This window comes from Somniosus microcephalus, chromosome 6 (assembly GCF_052327205.1).
Source record: "Somniosus microcephalus isolate GS21.2 chromosome 6, FLI_Smic_1.0, whole genome shotgun sequence".
NCBI classification, from domain to species: Eukaryota; Metazoa; Chordata; class Chondrichthyes; order Squaliformes; family Somniosidae; genus Somniosus; species Somniosus microcephalus.
In genome coordinates this window covers 32,150,808-32,172,487 of record NC_140992.1, presented here as the reverse complement: position 1 = coordinate 32,172,487, position 21,680 = coordinate 32,150,808, and the positions used below count along the sequence as shown (strand labels likewise).

Sequence of the window (21,680 nt, the reverse complement as noted above, 5' to 3'; positions counted from 1 at the left end):
TGATCTACCATTCCCGTCTGCTGTTTTTCTTGAATAAATCCGAAAGATATGAGATCTTGGGGGAGAAATTGGGTATAGCCCCACTCGGGGCGCTAGAATTGGCGATGCGCAAATTTTATCGCCAGGCGCAACTTATCGCCACCTCCAGCGATATTGGGTTGCTGCGCCCCTGAAGGTGATTGCGGCGTTAAATCAGGCGCTGCACGGGACTCCTAAGGCGCTAACCTGGCAGCGCTACTCAATATCAGGGCGGACAGGCGCAGCGCAGGTGCTGTCAATAATCGATGACCATGAGACATGCTGGCGCCGGCCAGCTCTTAAAGGGGCAGGTCATTTAGGTTCAGCAGCGAGACTCATCGCCCTGTAGGCCTCAAAATCGGCGCTGTGCAATCTGAGGTGTTACAAACTTTGACCAGATGCAGAGGGTGAGGCAGAGAGCGGAGCGGTTTTCCGAAAGGGCATTGGATGCTTTGGTTGACGCAGTGGAGTGCCAGCGAGCAGTGCTGTACCCTGACAATGGCAGGAGGCCTCATCAGAACGAGTACCACAGAGCTTGGAGGGAAGTTTGTCAAAGAGTCAACTCCAGCAGCGTGGTGCCCAGGACTCCTGTGCAACGCAGGAAGAAGTTCAACGATCTCACTCGGGTCGTTAGGGTGAGTGGCTTGTTGGCAATCTTCTTCATCCCTCCATCTGCACCTGACTTTATGGCCAGAGGGTGCGCGATGCCCCAATGGCCATCTGTCAGCCAGCACCCATGGCCCTTTCTGGGAACGCACACGCACATTCAACTCAGGACATAATGTAAGGGCTGATCCACCATGGGGGGGCATGAGATGACAACTCAGGACATAATGTAAGGGCTGATCCACCATGGGGGGGCATGAGGTGACAACTCAGGGCAGCATGTTTCAGAACTTCCCGTCCTTTCACCTGCAGGGCAAGCTGGCCAGGAACCGGAGGGAACAGAATCGTACTGGAGGGGGCCCTCCTCAGCTGCAGGAACTCATGGACCTGGAGGAAAGAGTCCACCAGATTGTTGGAGGCCGGATGAGTGGTCCTGTCACCACTGGAGCTGCCGACCCCATTGTGCACAACGATGGTAAGGTCATCACCTTTTTGAACTCTCTCCTTCCACTTGTTCCCCCCACCATCATGCTTTTTCACTCTGGACCCATGTCAGAGCATTGCAGCACTCTTGCATCCCTTTCTGCCACCCTGTCCTTTCGCTAAAGCCACTCTTCAACCTCCCTGCTTTCAGATGCTGCATCACCAGCTCGGGAGCCGGGCCAGCAAGCTGCCAGGGACACTGACTCCGGAGGCGACGAGCAGGAGGAAGCCGGACCATCCGTCCCACCCTCAGGCGAGCCAGCCCATCTGCAGACTGGGGATAGTGCTTCCCTGGAAGGGAGCGGGTGGGATGGCTCTGAGGAGGAACCAGTTGCAGGAACCAGTGGCCTCCAGCAGCACAAGGGGGGTAGGGCAGTTCGGGAGCCGTCTCCCCGGAGGGCGCATCAGGCCACGATGACTGCTGCACAGAGCGCAGAAGCGGTGCGTTCCCTCGCAGAAATGAGTGCCCAAGCTCGACTCAGGCACACTGAGCTGATGGCTGCAGTTGCAAGGATGCCTGAATCCATCGAGACACTGGCAAGGAGTGTGCAAGACTTCGGGGCAGCACAGGAAAGGATTGTGCAAGACTTCGGGGCAGCCCTGGAAAGGAGTGCCCAGGGCTTCGGGGCAGCCCTGGAAAAGACTGCCCAGGCCATCGGCACATCGCTGGAAAGGACTGTCCAGGGCGTCGCAACATCACTGGAAAGGACTGTCCAGGGCGTTGCGACATCACTGGAAAGGACTGTCCAGGGCTTCACCGAAGTACTGGCACCTGCCACGCAAGTGCTGAGTGCTGCCACGCAGTCCCTCGCTGGCCTCATGCAGAGGCAGATTGAGGCCACACAAGCACTGATTGCTGCCACCCTCAATGGATCAGGCAGGATTACCCGGGGCCCTTGCAGCACCACAGCAGGCCAGCAATCTGTGGACCAGCCGATTGGTCCGCATGCTGCGGTGCTGCCCCGTCAGAGTGCCAGTGTGTCGGCCGACCACGGAGCAGGTGTCCGCTCTCAGGATGTCAGCATTCCTGATGCCAACGCTGGCACATCTCCACTGCAGCTGTCATCACCTGCAGGACAGACTGCTTCCATCCATGCCCATTTGGAGCAGTCAGCATCCGGCCCCTCCAAGCCCAGAGTCCATCCAGGCCGTCCCTCAGAGGCATCTGCGCTTTCGGACAGTCAGCAGGCGTCCCCCAGCCTTCATGCAGCCACTGGGGTCCCATTACGGAGGAGCTGCAGGGAGGGAAGGGGCCGTTCTCGCAAGAGAAGTAGATCACCATCAAAGGGGAAAGAGTAGAAGGTGCTGCTGAAACGTCCTATTTCTAGAAGTCAAGGCCATGGATGTTGTTCTGAATGTTTGTCATGTTTTGGATAGTCTTCCAGGTGTGCGAGTGAAGGATGTGTTAGTTTGTTAGTTAAGCTTTCTGTTGCCATTGCTTTGTCATGTTGGAAGGAAGCACAGTTTTCAAAATAAACAAAATTTTTTAATGTCATTGGCCATGTCTGCTATTTACAATCATTGTGGCCTTCATAGGCTTTTGGTTATGCGAATGGTTCCATTCCTGGTCTTCGAATGGCACCAAGCAGTCCGTGAGAGGGGCCTAGAACCGACTCCTTATCAGCCCTTCCAGTTTCTCGGACCCTCCCGTCTTGGTCCTCCTCCTCCTCCTCCTCCTGCTCCTGCTCCTGCTCCTCCTCCTCCTCTGCTGGTCCTTCAATGTCTGCTGGCATTGGCTGGGTGCGTGTAGTGTGTGTGCTTTAAGTCAGAACTACTTTTTACAGCTCCTGTATACTGTAGTACCGGCAGTAACCACACCGGTATATAAGCTGTGCGCATGCCTCTGTACTCCAGTCTAGAGATGACCCTCCTCCAGTAAAGACCTGTTGTTTGTTTATATACAGCATCCGTGTAATTCTTTATCCACTGAACCACGGATCTAACAGTGCGCAGGGTGGCAAGGTTATGGAGCATGCAGCAGACAATGATGAAGTGGGAGACTCGCTCTGGTGAGTACTGCAAGGTGTTGTGTATGTACCTTTAAGAGAATAACTGGTCTCAGACTGCAGTACCGGCAGTGACCACCCCTGTATAAAAGGCGCTAGAGAGCCTTGGTTGTTTAGTTTCGTTATGGACTTCCACCAGTAAACATCTGTTTGTTTTCACTTCTGCTAGTCCGTGTCTAAATCATTTACGGACTTAACACTGGTGACGAGTAAGAAACATACTTACCTGCAACTCGGCAGCAGCTCCGACGACGTTGTTGAAGGTCGGAGCCAGAAGAAAGAAAAAAAAATAGAGTCCATTGGAATTCGAGAAACGGGCGTCGGCCGTCAATCATCGGGTTCAAGGCTTTGCAGGAGCGACTTTCCAGAGCCAGGCTGGGTTCCTCGGTCCGTGGTTTCCCAGCTAATCGGGCTGGTGGCAGGTAGTGCTCTGATCCTTCCTGGGCTGCGGCGGGCTGAAGCTCGATCGGGTGGCCTTTCAACGGGGCCGGGCAGCGAGTCGGGAAGCAAGGAGAGAGAGAGAGGGTGGAGCACACAGGGCGCGGCCGGTGTTTCGAAGCTGGGCAGCGTTCGGACCTCAGAAGAGGGAGGGAAGTGTCCCAGAGGGTCCGCTCCACGACGGGAAAATAATAAAAGAAAAAGAATACGCGCAAGAAACCGTGGAAAGCAGCGCTAACAACAGCGGGGAAGAAGGCAAAGCGCGGGAGGTGCCATTTTGTTAAATCGGAGAAGAAGGCAAAGCGCGGGAGGCGCCATTTTAGATTTGCAAGATGCCGAAGTCTGGCTGTATCACTGCTTTTGATAATACATTAGAGGACTGGACCACGTATGTGGAAAGAGTCGAGGTATATTTCGAGGCAAATGAAATAGCGGAGGGGAAAAAGGCATCAATATTGCTAAACTTAATGGGCGCTAGAACGTACGGCCTATTGCGGGATCTGATTACTCCAGCCAAACCGAAGGCGAAGAGTTTTAACGAAATTGTTGCTGTTCTACAGGAGCACTTAAACCCTGCACCGCTGTTGATAGCAGAAAGATTTAAATTCCACAGGAGAACTCAGCACAAAGATGAGAGCAATGCTGAGTATCTTATGGAACTACGCAAGCTATCAAAGCACTGCCAGTTCGGAGCAGGACTGGCAGATACCCTACGGGACAAATTTGTCTGTGGACTCCTGAGTGAAGGAACACAGAAGAAGTTACTCGCAGAAAAAGAGCTGACGCTAGATAAGGCTTTCAGCGTGGCAGTATCGTATGAAGCAGCAGCCAGGGGAGCTGCAGAAATTCAACAAAAACCACAGGAATACGGCACCCACGAAATGACAAGGGGATTTGCAAAATGTTATCGCTGCGGCAGAACTAACCATGACCAGAAGGACTGCTGGTCCAAAGACAAAATATGCAGACAATGCGGGAAGATTGGACACATTGCACGAGTTTGTAGGTCTGGGAAGAAGACCAGCGACAACAAAAAGGCTACTAAGGAACCGTACAAGAAAGTACAAAAGATGACGGACAGTAGTTTCAAAGACCAGATGAGCGATAGCTTAGTCTCCTGTTTCCGGATTCACTGTCTCAAACTTCACAATGTAATCGCAAAAGAGGATCACCGAACCATTTGGGTCACTCTCACGATAGCAGGGTCCCAAGTTAAAATGGAATTGGATACAGGATCAGCACTAACCGTCATGAATCGACGAGACCGATTTGGACAGGTTGGGGGAATGGGCGGATACGTGGCAGATGCACTATAATGTGGATAAATGCGAGGTTATCCACTTTGGGGGTAAAAACAGGAGGGTAGATTATTATCTAAATGGCAATAGATTGGGAGATGGGGAAGTGCAGAGGGACCTGGGTGTTCTTGTGCACCAGTCACTGAAGGAGAGCATGCAGGTGCAACAGGCGATTAAGAAGGCAAATGGTATGTTGGCCTTCATATCAAGGGGGTTCGAGTATAGGAATAGGGATACCTTACTACAGCTGTACAAGGTGCTGGTGAGACCGCATCTGGAGTATTGTGTACAGTTTTGGTCGCCCCATCTGCGGAAGGATGTTCTTGCCATGGAAAGAGTGCAGCGGCGATTCACCAGGCTGATACCTGGAATGGCGGGAATGACCTACGAGGAGAGATTGAATAGTTTGGGCTTGTACTCACTGGAGTTTAGAAGATTGAGAGGGGATCTCATCGAAACATATAAAATTATGGCAGGCCTGGACAGGCTGAATTCAGAGAGAATGTTTCCAATGGCAGGGGAGCACAGAACCAGGGGCCACAGTCTAAAAATAGCGGGCAAATCATTTAAAACAGAGATGAGGAAGAATTTCTTCACTCAAAGAGTGGTGAGCCTGTGGAATTCCCTGCCACAGAGGGCTGTGAAGGCTAATTCAATAAATATTTTCAAGAGAGAATTGGATATATTTCTGAAGGCTAAGGGGATTAAGGGTTACGGAGAAAAGGCGGGGACGGGGTACTGAACTGATAAGATCAGCTAAGATCTCAGACGAAGATCAGCCATGATCTCATTGAATGGCGGAGCAGGCTCGAAGGGCCGAATGGCCTACTCCTGTTCCTATCTCTATGTTTCTATGTTTCTATGACTACGAGCGGCTATTTTCACACATACCCTTGAGAGAGACATCCATCGTCTTGACGATGTATACGGGGCAAAAAGTATACCCCAGAGGAAAAATAAGGGTGCCTGTCGAATACAATGGCAAGAAAATACGGAAATTGTATCTCTACATACTGCCAAATGGTGGACCACCGTTATTGGGACGGGAATGGATCAGGAAGATAAACTTAGATTGGCATTCCATTCATGCAATGACGGTGGACGGTAAAAAGGATGAAGACATCACTCCTGGACGATTGTCAACAATCTTAGCTAACGCCAAAGAGGTATTTCAACAAGAACTGGGCACGCTTAAAGGCGTAACCGCCTCGTTAAAAATAGAAGAGAATGCAGTTCCCAAGTTTTTCAAAGCGAGACCGGTACCATATGCAATTCGCCCAGCCGTCGAGGCAGAGCTGGAGAATCTGGAGAAAGCGGGCGTGTTGTCTAAGGTCGACTGGAGCGAGTGGGCGACACCCATCGTTCCTGTCATGAAGAAAACGTTAAGCAATAAGTCCGGAGAGCCAAGGAAGATTCGCATCTGTGGGGATTTCAAGGTGACGGTGAACCCTGTCCATCACACAGTACAATATCCTCTTCCAAGGATAGAAGACATCTTCGCCTCACTGTCTGGAGGGAAGCGTTCTACAAAAATTGACCTAGCAGAAGCAGATTTGCAGATGGAGGTTGAAGAGTCCTCTAGGAAGTATCTCACGATAAACACTCACAAAGGTCTTTACCAGTATCATCGATTGGTATTCGGAGTAGCATCGGCTCCGGCGATATGGCAAAGAGTGATGGAACAAGTCCTGCAAGGGATTCCGGGGACTCAGTGTTACTTGGACGACATCCTTGTAACAGGTGAAGATGACAGTGAACACCTTAACAACCTAGAGCAGGTGCTCACTAGACTACGGGAACATGGGCTGCGAGCCAACCGCCCCAAGTGCGAATTTTTTAAGAAACAGATATCGTATTGTGGCCACGTGATTGATGAAGAGGGGTTACATAAGTCCCCTGACAAAATTGAAGCGGTTGTTAAGGCCCCAGCGCCTGAAAATGTGTCGCAACTGAGGTCATTCCTCGGGTTGGTGAATTACTATCATAAGTTTTTGCCGAATTTGTCGACAATTCTGCACCCACTGAACGCCCTGCTACGAACGGGGGTAGCATGGAAATGGAGCGATGATTGTAAATGTGCTTTTCAGAAGAGTAAGGACTTAATCACTTCGAAGGAAGTATTGGCTCACTACAACCCAGCACTGCCAATCAGGCTGGCGTGTGATGCATCTCCCTACGGCATTGGGGCGGTACTGTCACATAAATTCCTTGATGGTTTGGAGAGGCCGATAGCTTTTGCGTCACGCTCGTTAACTTCTGCCGAGCGTAACTACGCCCAGATTGACAGAGAGGCCCTCAGCCTAGTGTGGGGGGTGAAGAAGTTCAATCACTATCTGCACGGTCAAAAATTTACTCTACTAACCGATCATCAACCTCTTGTCTCCATTTTCAACCCTCAGAAGGGCGTACCGATAATGACAGCACAACGGCTGCAGAGATGGTCCCTTTTCCTCGGGGCACACCAATATGACATCGAGTACAAAGGAACTAAACAGCATGGAAATGCTGATGGATTGTCACGTCTACCGTTGCCGACGGTGGAAGAAGAAGACCTTGCAGTGGATCCAATGGAGTTATTCCACTCGACCATAGTCGAATGTCTCCCTGTGACGAATGCAAACATAGAAAGGGAAACACGGAATGACCCGACACTATCACAGGTCTATGATTTAACGGTGAAGGGATGGCCAGCACATGACGAACCACTGCTGCCAGCATTCTCGCCGAGAAGAGAACAGCTGTCAGTGTGCAGAGGAACCTTGATGTGTGGATCCAGAGTAGTAATTCCACCTAAGTTGACGGATAGAGTGCTCAATGAGCTTCATGAGGGTCATCTGGGTGGGGTAAAAATGAAGAGCTTAGCCAGAGCGTTTGTGTGGTGACCGGGAATCGATAGAGAAATCGAAGAGATGACCAAGAGCTGTGCAGGATGCCAGAAGTTCCAAAACGCCCCACCACAAGCTCCTCTGCATCCATGGGAGTGGCCCTCATCTCCATGGCAAAGGGTGCACATGGATTTTGCTGGTCCCTTCATGGACTCGATGTTTTTAATTGCGGTGGATGCACATTCAAAGTGGCCAGAGGTAATAAAAATGTCCTCAACCACCACGGAAAAAACTATCACAGTTTTACGAACCATATTCGCCAGGAATGGGCTGCCTGAACAGATTTGCTCTGACAATGGACCACAGTTTGTGTCTGAAGAATTCCGGAGGTTCTTAAAGAACAATGGTGTTAAGCATTACACATCTGCCCCATATCATCCAGCCACTAATGGATTGGCTGAGAGGTTTGTCCAAACATTCAAGAAGGCTATCAAGGCAATGTGTAATGAAGATATACCCCTACAACACAAGGTGGACAACTTCTTGTTTGCCTACCGGAATGTGACACATGCGATTACCAACCAAACTCCAGCCATGATGTTCTTCAATCGAAGACTACGATGCCGCTTGGATATGGTTAAGCCAAACGTCCGAAGAGATGTGGAGAACAGGCAGTTTCAGAATATGAATGAAAGGCTGACCAGGAGTTTTAAGATAGGTCAACCAGTTTTGGCCCGGGACTACCGCACTGAGAAATGGCAGCCAGGAACGATTTGTACACGACACGGACCTCTCATGTATACCGTGGACGTTGGGGAGAGCATTGTAAGATGCCATGCTGACCAGATTCTAGAGTCACTGGAAAACGTCAACTCCACACCACGATCTGATACACCTGGTAATAAAATCGACGTTCCAATTGCATCTACCGCAGAACCGGTAATATTGGAAGCAGATGAACCAAACAATGACATTGCTCCCGACTCAACATTGCGAGAAGAACCTGATACCCCAAAGAGGCGTTATCCAGACAGAATCAGGAAGCCTCCTCAAAGACTGAACTTATAATTGCTTAAACTTAACCACTGTATCTAGTAACAGTAATTGTGATTGTAATTCGTTATCATTTAGTTGTTAAATGAATGTTATGTACTGTTTATCTAAAAGGGGAGGAATTGTTGTGTATGTACCTTTAAGAGAATAACTGGTCTCAGACTGCAGTACCGGCAGTGACCACCCCTGTATAAAAGGTGCTAGAGAGCCTTGGTTGTTTAGTTTCGTTATGGACTTCCACCAGTAAACATCTGTTTGTTTTCACTCCTGCTAGTCCGTGTCTAAATCATTCACGGACTTAACACAAGGCTCCTCCCGAATGGTCCAGACAGCGGAACCGTTGCTTCAGCACGCCGATTGTGTGCTCCACAATGTTCCTCGTCGCCTGATGGCTGACGTTGTAGTGCTCTTCTGCAGGGGTGCTGGGCGAACGGAGCGGGGCCATCAGCCATGTGCACAGTGGATAGCCCTTGTCGCCGAGAAACCAGCCTTCTGGGTGAGCCGGGGCCTCGAAAAGGTCAGCGACTGAAGTCTGGCGCAGGATGAAAGCGTCGTGGCTGCTGCCTGGGAACTGTGCATTGACCGCCAGGATCAGCTGCCGGTGGTCACAGACCAGCTGCACATTCAAGGAGTGGAACCCCTTACGGTTGCGGAACTCCTCAGGATTCTGTACAGGCGCCCGCAAAGCCACGTGCGTGCAGTCAATGGCGCCCTGCACCATGGGGATGTCCGCTATTGCTGCGAAGCCCTCTGCGCGCTCCCGCTGCTTCTCCGGTGTCACATTGAAGGATATGTACTGACGCCGCCTTTTAAACAGGGCATCTGTAACCTGCTGGATGCAGCTATGCACTGCAAACTGGGATATGTTGGCAATGTCCCCAGTTGCTGACTGGAAGGAACCGGTCGCATAGAAATTCAATGCCACTGTTATCTTCACAGCCACCGACAGAGAGGTCCTGCACCTTATCTGCGGCTGCAGATCTTCCTGAAGTAGGTGGCACAGCTCAGTCATCACCTCCTTTCGGAATCGCAGCCTTCTAACACACTGCTCCTCCGACATGTTGAGGTGAGAGAACTGCTGCCTGAATACCCTGGCAGCGTAAGGTCTGGTGTGGCAACATCTGTTGGCCCTCCTCCGTCTGGCCATTCTTGGCCCTCTCTCCCTCCATCCCTGTGCCCTTTCCAGATGGTCGAGCAGCAGGATGTTCCCCTCCAAAGCAGCCCCCATAATAATAAGTCACCAGAAATTAAATAGGGTGTAAACGCTCACCAGCAGCAGGGTGATGGTATGAAGGCTGAAGGTCCTCTGGCAGCGTTGGGTCACTAGTGAAATGGCTCAGAGTTCAACTTTGCAACTCTGTGTAAATCTCAAATAAGTTGTGCTCCCAAAATGGCTGCCGCTTTTATACCAGTGCAGTCCCCTTTAAACAGCGCCCCCCCCAAGCCCGAGAGCCACTGGGGAACGTTCCAGGAAGCTGTCCTTATTAGCGCCGATCGGAACAGAGGGCGGCACCACTGAATTTCCGGTCCGGGGCGCCAAAAAGGCGTTGCACCAGTGTGACGTCATGATCTGCCTGCGCCCGCGAGTGGGCACTAAGATTTAGCGCCGGCGCTAAAAGCCCACTCAATATGGCAAGAGGCGCTGGGTTCACTGTGTTGTGTATGTACCTTTAAGGGCATAACTGTCTTAGACTGCAGTACCGGCAGTCACCACCCCTGTATAAAAGGCCCTAGCAGGCTTCTGTAGTTTCAGTTTCCAGCTGCCTCTTGTCCAGTAAAGTACCTGTTAAACTGTCCTCCCGAAGTCCGTGTATTATTGAGGCGCGGACTTTACAGTGGCGATGAGTAAGTTCGAACTCACCTGCAGTGTGGCATCATCTCACGGGGATCTCGCCTGAAAGGAAGGTCCTGGAAGGTCGTAGTCTGAGCAACGGGCGTCGACCGAGGGCAACCGCCCAAAGAATCCATCGGTGTTTGGAGAATTGCGGGAGAGACTGTGGTTCCAGCGAATCGTGCTGGTAGCAGGTAGCGCGCTGACCCTTCCGGACTGCGGCGGGCTCAAGCTCGATCGAGCGGCTCTACAAATCGGGCCGCGCAGCGTCGCTGGGAAAAGAAAACAAGAGAGAGGGTGGAGCGCACAGGGCGCGGTCGGTGCTCGAGAACAGGACAGCGGAGAGAAACTAAACGGGGGGGAAGGAAAGCGAGACGCGCCGAAGCTGCGGGTCGCCACCATTACCCCGTAGAACGCTAGGAGCAGCGTGGCAGTAAGGGGAAGAAGCAAAGGCGCGGGGGGCGCCATTTTATCCCGTTGGGGAAGAAGCAAAAGCGCGGGAGGCGTCATTTTATTCCATTGGGGAAGAACCAAAAGCACGGGAGGCGCCATTTTAAATCGCCCAAGATGCCGAAAAGTGGCAGTATCACTGCTTTCGACAACGAGGTAGAAGACTGGACCACGTATGTAGAAAGAATCGAAGTGTACTGCAAGGCAAATGAGGTGGCCGATGGAAAGAGGGCGTCGGTATTATTAAATCTGATGGGTGCGAATATGTATGGCCTATTGCGGAATTTAATTACCCCAGCTAAACCAATGGAGAAAAGTTTTGAGGAGATTGTTCATATCTTACAGGAACACCTAAGCCCTACACCACTGCTGATAGCAGAAAGATTCAAGTTCCATAAAAGAAACCAGCACAAAGATGAGAGCAATGCTGACTATCTTACGGAACTACGCAAGTTATCGAAGCACTGCCAGTTCGGAGCAGGACTGGCAGACACCTTACGGGATAAGTTTGTCTGCGGGCTCCAGAGTGAAGGAACCCAGAAACGACTACTTTCAAAAAGGACCTGACGCTAGAACAGGCTTTCAGCGTGGCAGTATCCTACGAAGCAGCAGCACGGGGAGCTGCGGAAATACAACAGAAACCATAAGAATACATCGCTAACGAAATGGCGTATGGAGCCGAAAAGTGCTATCGCTGCGGCAGAACAACCCATGAGCAGAAGGACTGCTGGTTTAAAGACAAAATATGCAGGCAATGCGGGAAGATGGGACATATAGCAAGAGTCTGCAGGTCGGGAAAGAAGACCAACATGACAAGAACTACTAAGGAACAGTACAGGAAAGTAAAGAAACTGACAGATAGTAGTTCAGAAGATTAGGAGAGTGATAAGGACTCCGGGAGCAGGCGACTAAGTTGTTTAAAGCTACACAACATGATCACAAAAGAAGATCACCGAACCATTTGGGTCACCCTCGTGATAGCAGGGTCCCCAGTGAAGATGGAATTGGACACAGGATCAGCCCTGTCATGAATCGACGAGACTATGAGCGGCTATTCTCACACATACCCTTAAAGGACACATCCATCGTATTGAAGATGTACACGGGGCAAAAGGTCTACCCCAGAGGAAAAATAAGGGTGCCAGTTGAATATAACGGAAAGGAAACACAGAAACTATACATGTATATACTACGAGATGGAGGACCACCATTATTGGGACGTGAATGGATCCGAAAACTACAATTGGATTGGCATTCCATTCTGGCACTAACTGTGACTGACAAAAAAGATGATGACGTCGCACCTGGACGTCTGTCACAAATTCTATCTGACGCGGAAGAGGTGTTCCAACAAGGACTTGGGATTCTAAAAGGAGTAAAGGCAACCATAAAGATTGAGGATAACGCAACCCCCAAATTTTTCAAGGCCAGACCGGTGCCATACGCGATACGCCCAGCTGTGGAAGCTGAACTGGAGAGTCTGGAGCGTTCGGGGGTGCTGTCTAAAGTGGACTGGAGCGAGTGGGCCACACCCATCGTTCCTGTAATGAGGAAAGCATTGAGCAGCACGCCTGGGGAGCCAAGGAAGGTTCGCATCTGTGGGGACTTCAAGGTGACTGTGAACCCAGTCCTGCACACAGTACAGTATCAGCTGCTGCGGATAGAAGATATTTTCGCCTCACTATCTGGAGGGAAACGTTTTACAAAGATTAACCTGGCTCAAGCGTATCTACAAATGGAGGTGGAAGAAGCATCTAGGAAATACCTCACGATAAACACTCACAAAGGCCTTTACCAGTACAATCGACTGGTATTTGGGGTAGCATCGGCCCCGGCTATGTGGCAGAGGGCAATGGAACAAGTCCTGCAAGGGATCCCGGGGACCCAGTGTTATTTGGACGACATCCTGGTTACGGGCGAAAATGACAATGAACACCTTGCCAACCTGGAACAGGTGCTCACGAGATTGCAGGAATATGGGCTACGAGCCAACCGTCCCAAATGTGAGTTCTTCAGGAGACAAATCTCGTATTGTGGCCACATGATAGATGAGGAAGGGTTGCATAAGTCACCGGAGAAGATTGAGGCTGTAGTCAAGGCTCCAGCACCAGAAAATGTGTCGCAACTGAGGTCGTTCCTCGGGTTGGTGAACTACTACCATAAGATCTTGCCGAATTTATCTACAATTCTGCACCCACTGAACGCCCTCCTTCAAGCTGGTGTAACATGGAAATGGAGTGATGAGTGTAAGCATGCCTTTCAGGAATGTAAATGCCAAATCACTTCAAAAGAAGTATTGGCCCACTACAACCCAACACTACCGATTCGGTTGGCATGTGATGCGTCACCTTACAGCATTGGAGCGGTGCTGTCACACAAATTCCGTGACGGTTCAGAGAGGCCAATAGCCTTTGCATCGCGCTCGCTAACCTCAGCCGAGCGTAACTACGCCCAGATTGACAGGGAGGCCCTCAGCCTGGTGTGGGGGGTGAAGAAGTTCAATCGCTATCTGCACAGGCAGAAATTCACCCTACTGACTGATCATCAACCCCTGGTCTCAATTTTTAACCCAAAGAAGGGCGTTCCGGTGATGACGGCGCAACGGCTGCAAAGATGGTCACTTTTTCTAGGGGCACATCAGTATGACATAGAGTACAAAGGTGCGAAACAACATGGAAACGCTGATGGGCTGTCACGCCTACCGTTGCCTACGGCGGAAGAAGCACCTGCAGTGGACCCTGTGGAGATATTCCATGCGACCATAGTCGAATGTTTGCCTGTTACAAACACAAGTATTGAGAAGGAAACCCGAAATGACCCGACACTCTCTCGGGTCTATGATTTGACGGTGAAGGGATGGCCAGCATATGGTGACTCACTGTTGCCAGCATTCTCGCCAAGGAGGGAACAGCTGTCAGTGTGCCGGGGAGCCTTGATGTGTGGATCCCGAGTGGTAATTCCACCCAAGTTGAGAGATAGAGTACTCAATGAGCTTCACGTGGGTCATCTGGGAGGGGTAAAAATGAAGAGCCTAGCCAGGGCGTTTGTGTGGTGGCCGGGAATCGATAAAGAAATCGAGGATATGACCAAGAGATGCACAGGATGCCAGAAGGTCCAAACGCTCCACCACAGGCCCCGCTACATCCATGGGAGTGCCCCTCATCTCCATGGCAACGGGTACACATTGATTTCGCTGGTCCATTTATGGACTCAATGTTTCTAATCGCTGTGGACACCCATTCGAAATGGCCAGAGGTCATTAAAATGTCCTCCACCATCACGGAGAAAACTATTGCAGTCCTAAGGGCCATCTTCGCCAGGAATGGGTTGCCAGAACAGATCTGTTCCGACAATGGCCCACAGTTTGTGTCTGAGGATTTCCGGAGGTTCCTGAAGAATAATGGGGTGAAACATTACACATCTGCCCCATATCATCCAGCCACAAATGGATTGGCTGAGAGGTTTGTTCAGACCTTTCAAAAGGCCATAAAGGCAATGTATAATGACGACATACCACTGCAACACAAGGTGGATAACTTCCTGTTTGCTTACCAGAATGCGACACATGCAGTAACCAACCAAACTCCAGCCGTACTGTTTTTCAACCGGAGACTAAGATGTTGCTTGGATTTGCTCAAACCAAACATAAGACGAGATGTTGAGGATAAGCAGTTCCAGCACATAACTGAGAAGCCAACCAGGAGCTTCAAGATAGGGCAACCAGTCTTGGCCCGCGACTACCGAACAGAAAAATGGCAGCCAGGCACGATATGCACACAGCAGGGGCCACTAATGTACACAGTGGACATTGGAGAGAGCATCGTGAGACGCCATGCTGACCAGATTCTAGAGTCACAGGAACAAGCCAACCCTGTACCACAAACATGTGCACCTGGTAATGAGCCCAAAGTACAGATTGCATCTACCTCAGAAGCAGGGGTATTGGAAGCTGCCGAACCAACCAATGACAATGAGCCAGAATTGACTCCACCGCCAGAACAGGATACTCGAGAAAGGCGCTATCCAGTCCGGATCAGGAAGCCTCCTCAAAGACTGAACTTATAAATGACTATTTCAGTTGATGTATATATTACTGAGAAAATTGTAATTGTAATTAGTTATTATTTAGTTGTTAAATGAATGTTATGTACTGTTTATCTAAAAGGGGAGGAATTGTTGTGTATGTACCTTTAAGGGAATAACTGTCTTAGACTGCAGTACCGGCAGTCACCACCCCTGTATAAAAGGCCCTAGCAGGCTTCTGTAGTTTCAGTTTCCAGCTGCCTCTTGTCCAGTAAAGTACCTGTTAAACTGTTCTCCCGAAGTCCGTGTATTATTGAGGCGCGGGCTTTACACACTGCGCCCGCCCGAAAATTGGGTAACGCCCCAATTCTCGGCCTCTTTAGGCGCTAATCGCTGGCGCTAACAACCGAATTTCTCCCCCCTTGAATTATCAAAAGAATCACCAGAGGACGAGATTCACAGCAGCCCAGTAACCACCAGGCAACCAAAACAGGTCGGAAGTCAAGGTGTGGGCTATATGTTATGTCACTCTGTAGGTCAAGGCAGTTTGAGCTGAAAGTATCTTATTCCAGAACCTAAATCACAAGGCGTCTTTGAGTAAACTTTATTTGACTATTTTGCTAAGTCCAAAGTCTTGTATGCTAGAATAAAGGACTCACAGCTGATTAAAAGACAAGATATGCACGTCTATGACTTCATTTACAAATTTCAGGTCTTACCTTAGATATTCTCTTGGGTACAGTGGCTCTGCTCACCCCTGTAAGCAGTCCATGTCTTACATTTAGGGGTGTGCCCATATGGCCCAATATCTAACTCTACAAGAATGTCAACTAAAGGTGTAACAATAGTATCCCTTTGTGATCTGAATTGGATATTCCTGTCATTGGCACGAGCCCTCGTGTGCCTGTCTAATCCTTTTGAAGGTGGCCCGAGTAAACACTTTACAAGGCGAAGCTAGATATGAATTGTTGAGCTGTTTTAGTTCTCAGACAGCAACAAACAAACACAGAGACAGTTATGGACACACTCATTCAATTCAAACGAAACCACTTGCCTTCACGTAACACTACAAAATAATGAACTGGCTATACTTCTCCACATCATCTTGCTTGAATTAAACAAAAGTAGCCTCCTGTAATCTAACCTGAGTCTGGCAAAAGTCTGCTTTAGCAGCTCTCTGTTTAAAAACCTGACAGCCAATGTGTGTTTATATGTCTGATTTTATCTTCCTCTGTTTACAATCAGCAGGGAGGATCTATGCCAGAGAGTCCTCGATGAATGCACAGGACCAGGGACTTCCCAGAACAATAGGTGTGAGGCGTTTATTCATTACCAGGACAGGCTAACAAATTGCTCATTGTTTTCTGTCTTCAAGAAAATAACTTCATAAATATTTAACTACTTTTCCTCTCAGTCCTTTGTTAAACTTGTATGAATGCAGTTTGCTTTAAAGACCCAACATTTAAATATAATTATTTTCCAAACTTTTTCTGCGTAATAATGGCCCAAATTGTGACAATTCCCTATATGGCGAGTTCCTCATCCAAGCTGGGCCATCATATGGAGGGACCATGTAGAAGGTAAATGCAAAGGGAGACAGAGAAAATGAACGACACTCACACTATTTCAAACAGTGAACTCAAGAACCCAAGGCCTCGTGTGTGGTTCAAGAATGGTCTGTGATGCTGAAGATGTAAAGAAAGGAAGAATTTTTTTTTTTTTAATGGAGAAAGAGGAGAGAGAAAGAGCAGAATTCATAAACCCCAGGCCCCAATCCACCATAAAACACAAAAGAAAGTCCATTATTGTCATAATAGAAATGCTGATCCCTGTAATTAAACAAAGTTACAAATGGACTATGTTGCCGTTTAGTTAATGGGCAGAATTTTCATTGTGCCGTGGAGTCGGGATTGGAGGCATGCGGGGGGTTAAAATCCCGAAATCAGGGGTCCCGACCCCATCCCACACCCAAACCCGGTGTTCAGGTGAGTGATGTGTGCATGAGTGCAAAGGTAAGTGTGTTTGGTGTGTCTAAAGTGATTTAAATAAGTTTTACATACCTTTTCTTACCTTTTCAGCCTTCCTTCCTTTAGGTTCCGGGAATCCCTCATCTCACCGGCACAGAAAGCAGAGTGGCTGCGAACTGTCAAAAGTGACAGCCTGCAGCTTACTGTGCAGGAGAGATTTCTAACCGAGTCTGTGGAGAAGGACTCAGGTTAGAAGTAAGACTGTCAGTGTTTGACAGCTTCAAACAGCTGTGAAACACTGATATTTCATCTGTCAAAAGCTCTTGACAGATGAAATTTCAGTCTGTGACGTCACCTGTTGCCGGGTGGCCCTTAATTGGCCTGCTGAGCCCGCTGGGCAGGCTCAACAAGGTCAATCAAGTTAAAATCGCGTGGATTGGCCGCATCTCGATGGAGGCGGGACTACAACCCCGAAAGTTGTAGTCCCACCTCCAACCCGACTCCTGAGTTAAATTCCTGCCCAATTGTGTCTGAAAAAAAATGCTAAAATACATTACACTCCTAAAGCGACATATCAAAAGGAAATCCAATGCTCGATACCTTTGCTTCCATAAAACCCTCTTTGTCCATCAGGGCCTTGTCTTCCATCATCCCCTCTTAGTCCTTGTTGTCCAGGAATTCCTGGATATCCTCGTGGACCTGATGCTCCTGGAAATCCCTGAATGCCTTGGCTACCTTCGCTGCCTAATCCATAAAAGGAATACACTCAATGAATGCTCCCACATATTACAAGTAAGTTATTACAACAGGCCTCTGTTATTACAACAATGCCCCATCCAGTCATCGACCCCTTTGTTAGGCTTCTCACCCCCTGTCCCCCACCCACCCCAGGGCTGAATAGAAACATAGAAACATGGAAGACAGGTGCAGGAGTAGGCCATTCAGCCCCTCGAGCCTGCTCCGCCATTCAATGAGATCATGGCAGATCATCCAAATTCAGTACCCTGTCCCTGCCTTCTCCCCATATCCCTTGATCTCTTTAGCCTTAAGAAATATATCTAACTCCTTCTTGAATATATTTAATGAATTGGCCTCTACTGCCTTCTGTGGTAGAGAATTCCACAGGTTCACCACTCTCTGGGTGAAGAAATTCCTCCTCATCTCAGTCCTAAATGGCTTATCCCTTATCCTTAGACTATGACCCCTAGTTCTGGACTCCCCAGCCATCGGGAACATCCTTCCTGCATCCTTCCGGGAATGGCACTCAAAGGGTTGACGGTGGATAGGCAATGGCAAACATTCAAAGACCGAATGGATGAACTACAGAAGTTGTTCATCCCAGTTTGGCATAAAAATAAAACAAAAAAGGTGACTCAACCGTGGCTAACAAGGGAAATTAGGGATAGCATAAGATCCAAGGAGAGCACATACAAATTGGCCAGAAAAAGCAATAATCCTGAGGATTGGGAGCAGTTTAGGATTCAACAAAGGAGGACAAAGGGATTAATTAAGAAAGGGAAAATAGAATATGAGAGTAAGCTTGCAGGGAACATAAAAACTGACTGTAAAAGCTTTTATAGATATGTAAAGAGAAAAAGATTGGTGAAGTCAAGCGTAGGTCCCTTGCAGTCAGAATCGGGGGAATTTATAATGGGGAGCAAAGAAATGGCAGACCAACTAAATACATATTTTGGTTCTGTCTTCACAAAGGAGGACACAAATAACCTCCCAGAAATACCGCGGAACATAGGGTCTGATGAAAGGGTGGAACTGAAAGAAATCAGTATTTGTAGGGAAATGGTGTTAGGAAAATTGATGGGACTGAAGGCCGATAAATCCCCAGGGCCTGATAATCTACATCCCAGGGTACTTAAGGAAGTGGCCCTGGAAATAGTAGATGCATTGCTGGTCATCTTCCAGAACTCGATAGACTCTGGAACAGTACCCATGGATTGGAGGGTAGCTAATGTTACCCCACTATTCAAAAAAGGTGGCAGAGAAAAAGCGGGGAATTATAGACCGGTAAGCCTGACATCGGTAGTGGGAAAAATGCTAGAGTCCATTATAAAAGATGTAATAGCAGAGCACTTGGAAAGCAGTGACAGGATCGGACAAAGTCAACATGGATTTACAAAAGGTAAATCATGCTTGACTAATCTACTGGAATTTTTGAGGATGTAACTGGTAAAATAGATAAGGGAGAACCAGTGGATGCGGTGTATTTGGACTTTCAGAAGGCTTTCGATAAGGTCCCGCATAAGAGGTTAGCGTGCAAAATTAAGGCACATGGGATTGGGGGCAAGGTATTGACTTGGATAGAGAACTGGTTGGCGGACAGAAAGCAAAGAGTTGGAATAAACGGGTCGTTTTCCGAGTGGCAGGCAGTGACTAGTAGGGTACCGCAAGGATCGGTCCTGCATCTAGTCTGTCCAGACCTGACAGAATTTTATAGGTTTCGATGAGAGACCCTCTCTATCTTCTAAACTCCAGTGAGTACAAGCCCAATCGACCCAATCTCTCCTCGTACGTCATTCTTGCCATCCCAGGTATTAGCCTGGTGAATCTTCGCTGCACTCCTTCCATGGTAAGAACATCCTTCCTCAGATAAGGCGACCAAAACTGCACACAATACTCAAGGTGCGGTCTCACCAAGGCCCTGTACAACTGCAGCAAGACATCCTTGTTCTTGTACTCGAACCCTCTCGCTACGAAGGCCAACATACCATTTGCCTTCTATAATAATAATAATAATAATCAACTTTATTGTCATTGTTAGTGCACAAGTGCAGTACAACGAAATGTAGGCTTGCGGCTCCCGAGAGTGTACATTTAGATTAAGACATTTAAACATTCAACATTCATTTGGCTTGTAATACATTAACATAAACATAAACATAATAAAGTGCATTGGCAGATGTGCAGGCTTTAGAGTTTATTTGTGGAGTTCAGTAGGATGACAGCCCTGGGAAAGAAGCTGTTCCTAAATCTGGTCGTTCGGGTGCAAATGCATCTGTAGCATCTCCCAGATGGCAGGAGGGTGAACAGACTGTGGCTGGGGTGGGTAGGGTCTTTGATGATGGTCCATGACCTCTATAAACAGCGTTTCTGGTATATTTGCTCTATGGTCGGTAGCCGGGTGCCGGTAATGCGTTGGGCAGTTTTGACTACCCACTGCAGGGCTTTCCGATCATAGTAGCTACAGCTGCCATACCATACTGTGATACAGTTCGTCAGGATGCTGTCTATTGTGCAGCGGAAAAAGTTAGAGAGGATCAGGGGTAACAGGTTACAGCCCTTCAGCCTCCTTAGGAAATATAGGCGCTGCTGGGCCTTCTTCACCAGAGAGGAGGTATTGAGGGACCAGGAGAGGTCTTCCGTGATGTGGACTCCGTGATGTGCACCGCCTGCTGCACCTGCATGCTTACCTTCAGCGACTGGTGCACAAGAACACCCAAGTCTCTTTGCACTTCCCCTTCTCCCAATCTATTGCCATTCAAATAATAATCTGCCTTCCTGTTTTTGCCACCAAAGTGGTTAACCTCACATTTATCCACATTATAGTGCATTTGCCATGTTTCTGCCCAATCACCCAACCTGTCCAAATCGTACTGGAGTTTCACAACATCCTCCTCACAGCATACCCTCCCACCCAGCTTTGTGTCGTCTACAAATTTGGAGATACTACATCCAATTCCCTCGTCCAGATCATTAGTATATATTGTGAACAGCTGGGGTCCTAGGACTGATCCTTGCGGTACCCCACTAGTCACTGCCTGCCACTCGGAAAACGACCCGTTTATTCCAACTCTTTGCTTTCTATCTGCCAACCAGTTCTCTATCCAAGTCAATACCTTGCCCCCAATCCCGTGTGCCTTAATTTTACAAGCTAATCTCTTATGCGGGACCTTATCGAAAGCCTTCTGAAAGTCCAAATACACCACATCCACTGGATCTCCCTTATCTATTTTACCAGTTACATCCTCAAAAAATTCCAGTAGCTTAGTCAAGCACGATTTACCTTTTTTAAGTCCATGTTGACTTTGTCCAATCCTGTCACTGCTTTCCAAGTGCTCTGCTATTACATCTTTTAAAATGGACTCTAGCATTTTCCCCACTACCGATGTCAGGCTTAATTCCCCGCTTTTTCTCTACCACCTTTTTTGAATAGTGGGCTAACATTAACTACCCTCCAATCCACGGGTACTGTTCCAGAGTCTATCGAGTTCTGGAAGATGACCAGCAATGCATCTACTATCTCCAGGGCCACTTCCTTAAGTACCCTAGGATGTAGATTATCAGGCCCTGGGGATTTATCGGCCTTCAATCCCATCAACTTCCCCAACACCATTTCCCTACAAATACTGATTTCTTTCAGTTCCTCCCCCTCATTAGTCCCTATGTTCCCCGACATCTCTGGGAGGTTATTTGTGTCCTCCTTTGTGAAGACAGAACCAAAATATGTATTTAATTGGTCTGCCATTTCTTTGTTCCCCATTATAAATTCCCCTGATTCTGACTGCAAGGGACCTATGCTTGACTTCACCAATCTTTTTCTCTTCACATATCTATAAAAGCTTTTACAGTCAGTTTTTATGTTCTCTGCAAGCTTACTTTCATAATCTATTTCCCCCCTCTTAATTAATCCCTTTGTCCTCCTTTGCTGAATCCTAAACTGCTCCCAA

The 21,680-nt window shown here is 48.6% G+C and overlaps 1 protein-coding gene across 1 annotated transcript in view; it reads right to left on the bottom strand.

Moving 5' to 3' along the window:
* The window catches only part of LOC147115586 (uncharacterized), a 217,811-nt gene that overhangs the window by 21,444 nt on the left and 174,687 nt on the right, over nucleotides 1–21,680 (bottom strand). Inside the window, exon 30 of the mRNA XM_085989605.1 lies at nucleotides 17,599–17,742. Coding sequence (XP_085845731.1) covers nucleotides 17,599–17,742 — 144 coding nt within the window. The remainder of the gene's footprint in view (nucleotides 1–17,598; nucleotides 17,743–21,680) is intronic.